General features: G+C 33.2%; 1 protein-coding gene across 2 annotated transcripts; it reads left to right on the forward strand.

The window, feature by feature from the left end:
• The first annotated feature begins 105 nt into the window (after positions 1–105).
• Positions 106–14,115, forward strand: LOC124360417 (uncharacterized protein C1orf50 homolog). 2 transcript variants are annotated; one of them, XM_046814035.1, is made up of 4 exons: positions 106–251; positions 9,979–10,091; positions 11,737–11,955; positions 13,296–14,115. In XM_046814035.1, exons 2-4 carry the CDS (start codon positions 10,056–10,058, stop codon positions 13,488–13,490), a joined length of 450 nt encoding a protein of 149 aa, XP_046669991.1. In that variant the 5' UTR covers positions 106–251; positions 9,979–10,055; the 3' UTR covers positions 13,491–14,115. The 2 variants fall into 2 exon arrangements, with proteins under 2 accessions (XP_046669991.1, XP_046669990.1); XM_046814034.1 differs by lacking the exon at positions 106–251 and adding an exon at positions 609–832.
• Positions 14,116–15,077: the final 962 nt, after the last annotated feature.

A 15,077-nucleotide genomic window follows, 5' to 3' on the forward strand; every position in this document is an offset into this window, starting at 1 on the left:
AATGGAAATCACTCAAATCCAAGTACTTCCCTCAACATCGGTTGTACAAAATATCTTTTTACAAACTTTACCCCACTCTCATAACTAACTAACTGGGAGATTAGATTGTTGTTATAAAGTGCACTGTAGTTGCACTGTATAATTATTTGAGAATATCTCTTTTAAAATATTTTTGTTGTGCGTATATGGTTGCAAACCCTTTTATCTAGCCAAGGATAAGACAGAGGTAATTAAGTACATTTGACCCTTTGGTAAGTAAAAATGTTTGTTTTTTGCCTTGTAAATAATTTTTATTCAATAAGGGTTATTTACTCTTTGTTTTATCATATTAATTTTAATTATTTAATCTATGTACATGAGTGATAAATAAGAAAACCACATATATTTTAACATGTATATACGCAATTTATTAATTTGGGATAATTTTGGGGAAATCTGGAAAAATGTTTGGGGTATTTTGAGTTAAATTATTAACCACCAAATTTATTATAAGACGATTTACTCCTGACAACTCTGTTAATTGCTGCCAGTCAGACAGCTGGCTGCCAGAGCTAGACTGAGACTGAAATAGTAGGCTACATGGCATAGGTATATGTAGGGACACAGAAACAAAACACAAACAAAAACATCAGTTGAGCTTAGATTTAACCTCAAAATTAATTATGTGGTTGTTATGTGTGCATTGTAATAATTGAGGTAGTAATTATAAAATATTTACATTGATGTTTAAAAATAGTTTGTTATAATTTAGTAATAATTTAATTTACAATGAAGCGTCGGGTTATAAGTACGGCTTGTGAAATTAATCAGAATTCCTCGACTTCACAAGAAGGTATGGTATTAAAATTTAGAAGAGTAACTTCAAATTTCGCATCACTTAATGTGTACATAATTAGTTTACCTTTTTAGGTATGTTGTAATTTTTATGAAACTTTATGTAAAAACCTGTGGGCCAAAGATAAAATATTTTGAAATCACCTTGGTAAATGATTACTTAACCCACTTCACATTATTGTTGTTATTTTTTTATTCCAAAAGGAAATCATTGGAAAGTGAATATTAATAGAACCAAAGGCAATTTGGTTTTAAAAGGTACTATAGGCTACAAAAGTTTTACATTGCACCTACTCAGTACTTATTACATAACTATTATGTCCTCCCCAGAAGTATGTCCAATTTGCTGTATAGTCGTAACTAATGAGGATAAAGGCGTCAGATGTGATGATCCTTGTAATAGATGGTTCCATGCCTCGTGTGTTAACCTCTCTCAAACAGAGTACTCAAAACTGGCGAAAAATGAAAATCTAAAGTGGTCCTGTAGACGTGATGATTGAATTAATTCTTCTAAACAGCCCCTGAATATCCTCACTCAGTTGTCCGAATTGAACGATAGGATTACAAACCTGATAGATAAAATAGATACACTTACACGTATTCCTAGTAAAGTTGATCAAATCTTAGACCAAGTTGAAAGTTTGAATAAAAATCTTGAGTCGTTTGAGCATCGCGTTTCTGATAATGAGGCAAAAATAACCATCCTGGAAAAATTAATACAGGACATCCCTAAGTCAGCAAATAATAGTATGGAAGATGTTGTTACTGAGATAAATGAGCGTACTCATGTCATGGTGTATAATCTTCCTGAACACAATAGCCCTGATGCTAAGTGTAGAATTAAACATGATTTGGAACTAGTCACCAAATTGTTCAAAGAGTGTCATCCCAGTTTCATTAATAAGGGTGTAAAAACCTAATGTGTTGGCAAAAAAACTGGTGACAGGCCTAGGCCACTTAAAACGATCCTTAAGAGTGAGCAAGATGCTCGCTTCATCTTGGCGAATTTCTCACAGGAGTCTGCAGGTAAAATTGATGTGCAGTTATCAGCTGTCATAGTTACCAGAGATCACACTCGTCAGGAGCAGAGCTACCTCATGTCTGTGATTTCTGAGCTGGAGTCAAGGAAATCTCTCGGTGAACTTAATCTTACTATTAAGTACATAAACAACATTCCACGTATTGTTAAGAGTACAAAAAACGCATAGATTCCAACGTTTCCCCCTTATCTCTTTCTTGTTATTTTCAAAATGTGAATGGTTTGAGAAGTAAGTTAAACTCCTTGTCTCAAGCAGTAAGTACGTCGTCTTATGATATATCACTAGTAGAAACTAACCTAACTCCTGACATATTTGATTCTGAGCTTGGTCTTGCCGGTTTTCACATATTCAGATGTGATAGATCTTCAGTTACCAGTGTAAAGACATGGAGAAGGAGTTCTTGTTGCTGTACGAAACAGTATCTCCTGCATCAGGATTCCTACTAGCATGAACAGTATTGAATGTCTCTTCGTTTTATGCAGGTTTTCATCATCTACAATACTCCTTGGCATTGCGTATATACCTCCCAACCAACCCACTGACATGTATTCGGGTTTTCAAGATGCTGTGGATGAGATTCTTGGTTCCATAGAAGAATCTGCTGAAGTCATGCTGATGGGAGATTTTAATCAGTCTGATACAGATTAGACATTTATGGACACTACAGCGGTTTCTGACTCATCTCTTTGTCTTATGGACCTTTCTTCTGCTTATACTCTTACACAAGTGAATGCTGGACCAAATTACAGAGGGGTTTGTCTCGATTTGATTTTTACCTCTGTTCTGACGTCTGAGGTCGTCCATGCGCATGATTTACTTTTGGAGGAAGATAGACACCATCCTGCCTTGTTTTTTTGCACTGGAAGCTTTGCAGTCGTCGACCTCCAAGGTTCGGATCGAGGCATTGGATTTTCGCAGATGCAACCTAGATGCTGTGTTTCATGGTCTTCAGGCTTTTAGTAACTTTAGTGATTACCTTGCTTCTCTGATTAGGGCCAATACTCCTACTAAGAGTTTTGGCAGAGCCAAATATCCAACGTGGTTTTCAAGCGAGTTAAGGAAAGCAGTTCTTAATAAAAAATTGTTACATAAAATTTACACGCAGTCTTTATCACAATTGGACCTGGAGACTTTTCGTGGAGCTCGAAGGAAATGTAAGGATCTTACACGGCAGTGTCACTCTGATTACATCAGTGGAGTGGAGGGCAGTATACCCTTGAGTATGAAATCTTTCTTGTTACATGTTAACGGACTTAAGAGTTCTCATAGTATTCCGGCACTGACCTTTGATGGAGTGGAAGCAAGTGAACCATATAGTAAATGTGAAATGTTTGCCCAATATTTTTCATCAGTCTTTAGCAACACAGACATCCCTATCCCTAAGTTTGAGTTTGGGTGGAATGAAACCATATCTGGCTGCTCGATAACAGCTGTGGACGTTCTCGGGAAACTGGAATCGCTTGATGCAAGGAAAAGTGCTGGCCCTGATGGCATTCCTCCTGTTGTTTTAAAGTTCTGCGCCCCGGTACTTGCTGTTCACTTAACTATTCTCTTCAGATGCCTACTTGCATCAGGGATTTTCCCATCAACTTTGAAGCGGAGTTTTGTCATTCCGGTGTTTAAGTCTGGTAGTAGAGGAGACGTTAGAAACTACCGACCTATAGTAATACAGTCCACTCTGGCCAAGGTTTTTGAAAGTATCATACTGGATAGCATATACTTCCAGCTCAAAAATCGCATTTGCTTGGAGCAACATGGGTTTTTAAAGGGCCGCTCAACTACAACTAATTTGTTGATATTCCAGGAATATATAATGTCAAGTTTTCATAACTCTTGCCAGGTGGATTGCCTTTACCTTGATTTTAGCAAGGCGTTTGACAGGATTAACACATTGGAGTCTGGCTCGCTATTTGCTGTTTTTATAACCCGGTCTGCATAAATTAATTGGTTTTCACATTTTGTTTTTAGAAAACTGTTAAATATTATGTAAAAGATATTGTATTTTCTTGAAAGTTCTATCTTTCCTCTTTAAAATGATATGTAAAACTGTATTCCTATAAAAATGTAATTAATTTTAAAAAAAATTTTCAAAACTTACATTTTTTGAAGAAAAATAAAAACTCCCGCATGTCTTGTGTTACTTGAAAACTAACTTTTGAATAAATAAAACAAGTAATTTCAATTTTTTTAAAGGCATTTACTATATACATATTTACAAATAATTATTTTAATTGCCAAAAAAAATTTCAAATGCTAAAAAAATTATTGTTGTCGTAGACAGACTGACGACGCGCCAGGCCACGTCATTGGATAAACAAAAGCCTCAAGCGGGTATGACGTAGTAGCGCCTAGCGGAATTGTTCTGAACTAACCATTAACGCTGGCTTTCTAATGCAGCAGACGGCACTCGAATATCACTCGAGCAACTCCGTATATCAATCGGCAAAGCTATGCTCGAGTCACGCTCGAGCGCCGGCCGGGGGTTTAAACAATGGCGCTCGAGTCTGGCTCGAGCGTAGACTCGAATGTGTTAACCACAGTCTACTTGTCGCTAAGCTTGAAGGTTATGGAATTTGGGGACCTCTGCTGCAGTGGATGAAGAGCTACCTCTGTGATCGCTCTCTCGTTGTGAAGTGTGATGGCAATGCATCTAGACCCTTCTTGGTCCCGTCAGGAGTTCCTCAGGGATCACACTTGGGCCCACTGCTCTTTTGCTTATTTATTAATGATATAGATAGTGTGATCTCATCCAAGCTGCTATTATTTGCAGATGACATGAAGATTTTCAGCACGGTAACTTCTTTACAAGATCAGCTTGACCTCCAGAATTCCCTGGATGCAATTAACCACTGGTGCGGTACAAATGCAATGGCTCTAAATGTGTCGAAATGTTTCATTGTCTCTTACACCAGAAGCAATGCCATAAGGATTTTTGGCTACAACATCAACAGATCCTCTCTCGAAGCTGTGGAAAAAAATTGAGGACCTTGGAGTTATCATGACACCTTCTCTTGGCCCTTATGAACACCTCATATACATTTACAACAAGGCATCCTCAATGCTTGGTTTTGTGGTCAGAGCCACCAAGGATTTCAGACGTCCCTACACCTTTCTCATACTATTCAAGTCTTTAGTGCGTCCTCTGCTGGAGTACTGCTCAGTCATCTGGTCACCATATCAATCAGGTCATATCGAACTTCTTGACAAACTGCAGGTGCGCTTTGTTAGACTTCTCGGAGTGAGGCTAGGATACACCTACCGGGATACTCTGGTAACGGAGATCGAGGAGATGTTTGAACTACAACCCCTTCATGACAGAAGAAAATGTACTGATCTCGTCTTCCTGCACAGACTTGTCAGCAGATTGCTGGACTGTCCCTCACTTCTGTCAGACATTAATATCCTGATACCTAGAGGCACTAGATCGAGGTCTGTTTTTCTCAGAGGATATCAACGTACAAATTTATCAACGTACAAATTACGCTGCTCACCATGGACTTAATACACTTCTGCGTTTGGGGAGCCAAGCTACCCATATTGACTTCTTCGCTAATACTGTATACACGCCGTGCGAAGGAAGTTATGCAGCAAACCATGATTGGGTAGTAGTTTTGCATGAATATCCACCCTCACAATCACACACTTACTCACACACACACACACACTCACACTGTCACATTACACCTCATCTTCAGTATTCAAAATTGTTATTATTTATCTGTTTGTTATTCTGTTACATATACTTTTATCATTTTTATACTGTTACATTTTTATCTCATTGTTGCATTTTAATATATCTATATCATTGCATGTTTTTATATCTTTATCTCATTGTTAAGTTATTATTACCATAATTGTTACATTGTTCTGTTTCTCTTTGCTAGTTGCTCCTGCATTATTTGGTATGATTGCTATGTATTGTTATAAATTATTGCATAATGTCTTCCTTGTGTTATCTGTTATCATTACTAGTTTTGTTATGTTATTGGATTATTGTTACCACAGTTATTAGTCATTGTATACCATCTTGATTAGTTTATCCTTAGTTAAGTCAACTCATGTATAAATGGTGGAACCGTTGGAAATAAATAAATAAATAGGCTAAGGTAGATGACCGGGACTGACAGTAGTCCTTATGAAGGCTATGGCAGCAAATGAAAAACATTCCTTGAGATATTTTTATATGGTTTTTTTATGTTTTACCTATCAATAAAACATGAAGGGTTATTCGATAGTTTTTATCCACCAGTTCAATATATTATCCAACTTCGATATGTAAAAATTGTACACAATAAGAGTTACAAAAAATTACCGTAGCTAGAAGAATCTTGTAAATTACATTTTTTTAAACAAGTGTAACACTAACATTACAAAACCAACTATGGCCTAGACTTACATATTAAAGAAACCTTGCTATATATATATAACTTGCCCTGTTTGATATCAATGAGTAACCGCTTTTGTGAAATGGAGGAAAGAATTCTCCCCATAGAGCCAAATCCACATGTTGAAGCGGGTAGGGTACGATAAGTGGACCCGGTTTTTTATATCGAAGAATGTAATCATCGATACCTAATATTCGTATCTCAAATCCTACACTATCAATCGATATAAAAGTATCTATAGTCCTCAATAACAATCATATGTTTTAAATTAAAATATGGATTTAATATTTACAGTGATGAAACAAATTATTATAAGCAAAATTAGGAAAACTGAAGACGACCATATTTGCTCATCTCACAGTTACAGTTGTTTCTTTCCCACAAATTTCACATAATGGATTTTTCGGTACGAGTCCAACATGTTGAAGCATGTAAAACATGTCTTATCATCTTTCAAAGCAAAGTTGTGTAGTTTTCTAAAATTGACTGCCATTTTTAATAATCAAATTTTACTTATATGTAAAATTGAAATATTACCTTACGTGTGTTATTTGAAAGTGTTTACAGCTGTTGATATAGATTATTTAAGTTATTTGTTCAAAATAATTAATCAGTATTGATTGATTATATCGGTGGTTATGATTAAGTAATATCGTTTGCCAATTTTGATATAAAAAACCGGGTCCACTTATCGTATGCTACCTGTTGAAGCCACTTAAACAAATCTCGTCACATGTGAGAAATATCTCACTTATTTTGCTCATATTTATCGCCATTTTCAAAGTCAGAATATTAGTTACTTCTTGCTGTTTATTTTTTACATTAAAATTAATATTAGTTAAAATCGTATGCCAAGTTAAATAAATTTTAATATCGAACTATTCCTTCGGATAAAAACAACCAAATTAGTGTAGGCCGTGTAGCAAAGTCTACCCAAAATAAATAATTTAAGGTCAGATTACGAATGATTGAGAGTCACCTAGATCAGTGATTTCCAACCCATGGTCCATGGACCACAAATAATGGTCTGCGAAGAAATTCAGACAAACAATTAGGTTGTTTATTTCATATTACAGAAACAACACAATATCTTAACTCTTAAACCACAGTATTTGGGTACTTTCATACCATTGTAATTAATTGAGCTAAACACAAAATACAGGAATATCCGTATTGTTTTATTTTAGTTTATTATGCACATAATGATATACCAAAATACTGCAAATGTGTGAGAATACGTAAATGTATTCATTTATGACCATTGGAAAAGAAAATTGGATTGTATCAAAAATAAATTTAAAAAACAGTGCTATCCTTTTATCAATGTTTCGTCTTATGAAGCTAGATGCAGGATGCGGTTATAGTATGGCATACCTTTGTATAAAGTGCTTCTAAGTTTAAAATCGGTAAAGAGATTAAAAAAAAATTGTTATATATCTTCTAACAAATATAAAATAAATTTAACTTTGATAAAAAGTAAAGTATGTATATCTTGACCTTTAATCTGCATGCTTCTGCCAACATATAACACTACTTCCCTGATGTAAAGAGCTATTACTGTCATAATTTTCAGGCTTATGAATGCTTCTCTGCAGCTATCCCTAGCTTGTAGCCCATACATGATTCTTATGGCTCTCTTTAAAAAAAAATCTCTAAATGCACTCTAATTGAACTGAGGTAGAATTTTCTACAGCGCTTTAAAGGTTAAAATGTTATGCATTAGGCTAAAATATGAAATAAAAAATAAAAATATAATTTACAGTCTAATGAGTATTAGGGAAGCTATAGTATAAAAGCAGATGCCTTGGTCTTGACATTTGACTTATTTAGTGATCAGAGTGTTGTGTACCTTCTGTTTGATAGTGTGGCATGATGTCGAATTGGTCGGCTATCTGCAGGACTTTTTTTGTGCATATGCAATTGTTTCTCTAAGCTAACTACATACTATTAATTGAAGTTCAAGTTGTGTTATTGCAAGAGAATCTATAATGAGTTAAAAAAAATGTAAACGTGAATCTGGTGATGATATTTAATTTGCACCTATTTCCATCACTAGATATAGTGAGAGATTAGTTCTGAGTAGGTTAAAAATGAAAAAACCGGCATCACATTCAGTCAAAATGCAAAAATCTGTCAGCAAAGCCGTTAGAATATTTCATGCACAAAGAAATTGAACTTAAAATCTTGAAAAAGCGAATGAAATCTTCTTCTTCTCACGACACATATGCTTTGACAGTGTCTTTCTATCTATGTATATCTACTATCGTATGTAGCAGTACACATATTCTTGTTATCTTTTAAAATTTGTCCCTGAAATTTGTCTAGGGATGGATTGATTCCAATACTTGATATCACGGCTATTTTCTCTGGATTCTGATCCAAACAGAAGTGCTTAAAATACGCTTGTAAAATTACAATTACACAATATTACAACAAGTGATGTTTGTAAGCTGAATCTCAAATACAAATAACTTAGCCCAAGTCCATTCACGGACGATAGCTGATCGGCAGCATGCAAATTACCGATTGCTAACACATGTTATACTTTCTGTATAAAAAAGTAGATAGAGTTTGTTAACAAATTACTGTAGTTTAACAATTATAATATTTTAGGTATAACTAATATTGTATATATTTATTTTAACGCATCGTCACAAGTCTGCATAATCCTACAGAAAATTATATAAAAATTCTTTAGAACTGAAAAATATGAGGGTTTTTTGTTTAAAGGAAGAAGTATCTCAGCTCAGCTGCTATACATTGCGGACGGGTGGTCTGCTTCACCCTGTATAACTAAAATGTAGGCTAATAAACTGGTATTCCCCCAAAAAAAAAACAACCTATTCCTTTGACCAAGAGCAACCGTTTTATCGAGTTTTAAGTCTCCTAGGACCTTTCTATCCAGATTTATTGTACAGGTAAGCAGACGAATAGACAGACAGACAGACAGTCATCTGTGTAGGATCTATCTAGCCTGTGAAATTTGGCTAAGGGTTGTAGTTATAGTGTAGAGTCGTAATCCAATCTAAGGTTAATGTATGGTTACGATAGACTAAATTCAATTAAATACCCCTTTCAACTCATTTATGTCAAGTTTAGAATGGAATTATAAAAGCTGTATGATACTAATACTGGCTAATGAGTATTAGTATACCTGAGGCCAAATTGAGATTTGGCATCCATAACTGACTGATGAATTACAAACATAATTTTATTTTTTACATTTTTACAAGAAAACAGACTAAACCCACTTACAAATACTCGCATTTATTACACTCTCTCGTACAGGTTTTTTCTTGTGAGCTTGTATAATAATATACAGTTTTTTCTAGCTTTGGTATTAGTATAAAGTATGCATTACAAAAATACTCCTCCATTTAGTATGTTTCTCACACTTAGATTAAAATAATTCTTTATTAAAGATTAATATGTACAATAGAAGATTTGCTTAGGATGGGTTATGAGTTTATTATGAGCATGTCAACAAACCACTTTTTTTACTAAGAAATAAATGTCATACCCAAGTCAGCAGAGAAGTTGTGTTATGTGTCAAAACAAAACATGTTCGTGCTACCCAATTTAGGCTATATTTGGATTTTTAACTTAGTTTATTATATTACATTATAATAATATGGTAAGTCCATATGTCTTGCCAACGCTAGATAAACATGCTATCTTATTTAGACCAATTGAGTAATATTAAATTTTATTTGTTATAGTTGTGCTTGTACAAGAAACTCTTAATCCTTTGGGTCAAACACTAGTAAATTCGTATGCAGTTCATAAAAATTCAACAATGGACTTAATAGAACTTGCTCGAGAGATACAGAAGGTAAGTTTGTAACATAAATTAAAAAAATACACTTTCACACAATAACAAGCAATGTTGTTTAAATATATTATGTTTTGAAATTTTCACAATTAGTGTACTGTTCATTTGGTGCATACTACACATACAGGAAAATTTGTAACAAAAATTAAATGTTAAGTTTTAGTAAGAAGTAATTCAAAACTTCGAAGAAACCAAATGAATAATGTGTTTTTTAATAAAACTAGGCATGTAAGAATTGCGCTGCTTTAATGTTTTCTACCATTTTACAGCCAGTAGTTAAGTTTTTGGCTATTAGCATTGTAATGAATTACAGCATTGTTTTCAAGTGTTTGGCTGTACCAATGGATGCTTCGATATTGTTTGGATTTAGTAAGCATTCATATAATCTAAAATAAGTTATGAGACGTGTGAAGTACATGGGGAAAGTCTATACATATTTAAGTAACATAGCAGTGAAAGTGTTTAATAATTATGAATTAAAAATTAATATTGTTTAATAAACATTTTTTAAAAACAATGTTATTAGAGTTAAGATCAGTCTTTTTTGTAGTAACATAGTTGTGTTGTTTTGTGAATGTTAAAAAAATATATATATTTGTAGTATTCTTCAGACTCTTGTGAAAACTAAATGTGAACCAGCTGTGTAAGAAACTGTTTGGGATCCTCTCTTGTACTTATAATCAAGCAAGTTTGCACTTCAGAGGCAACAAAAACTATATATTTTTCCTTATTTGAATCTCATATAAGATATTGCATAGCTTCTTGGGTATGAAGAATTTCTACTAATTTACGAAAACTTTTATTTAACAAAAGAGAGCCATTAAACATCTTGTAGGCACTGAATATTGAAAAACCTGCCAAACCATATTCTTTTTAACTTAAAAATTTGAATGTTATGGCATCATCTTTAAGTCTTCTGTGTACAAGAAATTATTCTTTACTTTACAAACAAAAGATTTGCCACCATAACACAAGACATGCTTCAAAATTTCTCTTACCTTTCTATCACACAAGTCTACAGCAAAAAAACAACTACTGTATATGCTGGAACAAAGCTGTTCTACCTACTACTAGAAGACTAAGAGAATATGTTTACACAACAGCTGAAGAAGTGACTGATTGTCTGGCTTATGAAGAGACCCTTCTACTCAATTGATTAATTTATGAATGAATTATCACTGAAAGAAGACACTATTTTTAATTATCTATTGATTATTTTTATATAATAAAACACTTTGCTAACCTCAAAGATTATGCAAGTAAAATGTTATCTATGCTTCATAGCTAAAACCATTGCAAGGTCTTGAACTTTAAAGAATGAAATACAAACATGCAGAAATGTGCATGTTATCAATGTAGACAGTGCTATTTGGGGCTAAGTGAAATGAGATTATGGCATGTTATGGTCATTAAAATCCAGGTTATATCCATATCAAGATCTCCAAGTAGAGAACTGTTAATCTTGTTAATTATTAAGTGAACATGTATGATGATATTTTTACTGTTGTTATAGGAGTGAGTGAGTGAGTGAGAGGGGGAGGGGGAGAGTGCACCTCACATAGGTGAACTGACACTTTCATTTAAGACTTACTTATATATAATTTTTTAAAAACTCATTTCCTCTAAAATTGACTTTATTTTTTAGGCAGACACATTTGTGCAAGCAACAACCTGTAACAAAATAAAAGTGATTGCGGATCAAATGAGATTTCTGAAACAACAAGCAGAATCTATACTGTTAGAAGCTAAACGCGATTCTGATTTGCACCATGTTGCTTGTAACTTTAAGAAGATACCTGGAAATACTTATCACTTGTATAAAAGGCCCTGTGGTCAGCGGTTTTTCTCAATCATTTCACCTCAAGTAAGTTTTTTCACTCTCTGAATATAGAAACCTTTTAATGAAAATTAACTGCACCAATTTAAACTATTTTAGAACACCTATCCTGTTTCACCTACAATAGACTTTTGTAACAGTGCATTCCTTATTTCAAAATTTAATTGTCAGATTATAAAATAATAACTGGAACAATTAACAATAAGTTTTTATCTTTAAATTGATTGTAAATAGTAAAATGAATACGCTTAAATTTTATTAAATATGAAACACTGTTTTATCAGATACTTATACTAAACAAAAAATGTTACCAAACTCTCTATGTGTATATGTTAAATAGTTAATAAACCTTTCACTGCTAAGAAATATATTGAAGCTCATTTGGGATGCTAAAATATAGCGGTTACAGAAAACAATGTCCGAAGGTCCCCAATTGGAGACGGCAGCATCTGGAGAAAGTTCGGTGTGTCTCCAATCAGAGACGTTAGCAGTGCATGTGTTAAATAAAATAATATAATTATAGATTTGTATTTTAAAAATCCAAATAAAATTCTTAACTTCCTGATGAATTAATTAAAAGTACAATTCTTAATATTCTAAAACGTTTCAAAATAAATTGTGTAACATTGAACAAAAGTGAATATTTCTAAACACATGGCTACCATTGCCATCTCTTGTTGGCTTGCACATGTTCCTAGGGTGAGTAACCTGCTTTATACAAAATAAAAGCATCACTATACTATTTAATTTTATTTCGTATTTTATATTGAAAGAAGCCTTTTCATTATTTATATATTTTACAATAAATTAAAAATGTGATTTTGTAATTAAACTGTTTTTAATCAACCTCTTCATGAAAGTATCATAATTATTGAGATTCTAAATATTTTAACAGCAGTATTTTTATTCAAGTACATATTGGTTCTGGAAGCTATAGTGTTAGAGAACATTAGACTATTGTTTTATCAGTATTATTGGAGTGACCACTTAACACCAGTGCTATTAATAAATGCTACAGACAAATATTTTTGCTAAAGAGTCTGAAGAGCTTGTACCATGTTTGCTAAGAAAATTTCATCCTACCTTAAACCCTGATATAGAACCCATATATTAAAAAATGTAAAGTACATCCTTTGTATCGGGAGGACAAAGATTAAAAAAACTGCAATAAACATACGTCTTTAGTTGCTAAACAATTTAAGTATCTTGTATTTGGCATCACACCATACACATTTGGTGCTTTCCTTACTTGTTCTAGCTATATAAAGACACTTTAAATGCATATGGATTCTCAGTCAGTATTACCCTTCATTTATAGATTAAACTTTAAAACAAATCTGTCTATCATATTGTGGTTTATTTTCTAGGAATGGGGTTCTTCATTACCAAGTGAATATATTGGCTCTTATCGACTAGAACAGGACATGTCATGGACACCTTGTGATGAAACAAAATCTTCAGAAGTAAAAAACAACTTAATTTTACTTAAAAGAATATTACAAATGGAACAAGTGGAACCCAGTGATGCAAATATTGAACATATGATGATTGATTTTCAGTGACTCAATTAGACAACACCCTATTTTGTAACTGAAAGACCTTATTATAGTGTACTTAAACAAGATTTTACAAGAAACAGTCTTAATATTTAAAAAAATACATACAGGATATGGTCACAAAGTAAGTCTCTAAGAAAACAAATATATATATATATATTTGTTGTTGTTTGTTAAAGAAAAACAGTTTATTCCAAAATAATTAGCTATTTTCTTACATAAAACCACAAAATTGAAAGCTCTTACGTTGCACAAGCTTTTGTACTCCTTAATCATAAAAAATACCAAGTCTGACCTCAACCAAGTAGTGACAGGCAGTGGTTGGTTGGTGGCTAGGTCTAGGCTGTCAGTGGGGATGAATCTGGTTAAGAGCACATTCCATAGGGATAGGACATGGAGTAAATCCAAATTCTATATAAATTGATAGTTAGAGAGCACAAACATTTAAAAATTAAATTAAGAAATAATTGTATGAAGTTAATTTTCAATTTTACTGTCAAGTATTTTGAAAACATGTATTGCTGTTGCAGTGTTACAAAAATATGGTGTACAATATGTCTGATTCACATTAAAACATATATTAGTGACAGAATATAAACATTTGTAAGAAATATAATATTCTATATTATGACACCTGTATTTGTTTGAATTGTTTTACCCATGGTTTAAAAATATTGTGTTTCCTAATAATGGCTTATGGCTCTTCAGTCAAGAGGTAATGGCTGTCAGGAGTGTTGGGGAGAATTACATTGTGTATGTTGTCCATGAGTTAAAGCCTTCACTGAGTCATCACTAATTCTTTAACTTCCTAATATCCGATATTTTGGCACATTTATGCCTCATGTCAAATAGAAAAACTGAAGTATTTTCGTAGATAAAACATCCATAGGAGTTAAAATGGGGTTGCAATCCCTAGAAGAACTATAATTTGGTTTTTTAACTTCTTGATGTCCTATAAAGATTAATTTGATATGTGTCTTATGTTCTCAACAGACAAATAAAAGATTTTAAATAAAAATCAAACATCCACAGGGGTTGAAATGGGGTTGTAACTCTTAGAAAATCAATATTGTTTTACCAACTGTCCTTAGAACATCAAATTTGATACACATGTGCCTCATGGCTTAAATAGAAAAAGTTTATTTAATTATTTTTATAGTGATGCAACCAACATCCATAGGGGTTGAAATAGGATTGCAACCCCTATTTTTTTCATGCAGATCAACCACCCATAAGGGCTGAAATAGAATTGCAACCTCAAGAAGAGCTATATTTTTGTTTTTCAACATCTCGCTGTCCTAGAAATATGAAATTTTACACATACATTCCTCATCACATGAATATGTAATGAATTTCATGAAGATTAAATGGGGTTGCAACACCCAGATACACTATATTCTTTTCAACTCTCCACTCAGTTAGTAAGACGAAGTTTGAAATTTTGTGTATTATGCCCGAAATATACTACCAGAATCGGAAATACCTTAGACCTGAAGTAGAATACAATGGCCGGAAGTAGGTGCTTTCTGGCAAAAGTAGGCTTTTTTCAGATCAATGCATGCACATACTTTCTAGATCGGGACAATAAGGCAA

The sequence above is a fragment of the Homalodisca vitripennis genome, chromosome 4 (assembly GCF_021130785.1).
Source record: "Homalodisca vitripennis isolate AUS2020 chromosome 4, UT_GWSS_2.1, whole genome shotgun sequence".
Taxonomy (NCBI): Eukaryota; Metazoa; Arthropoda; class Insecta; order Hemiptera; family Cicadellidae; genus Homalodisca; species Homalodisca vitripennis.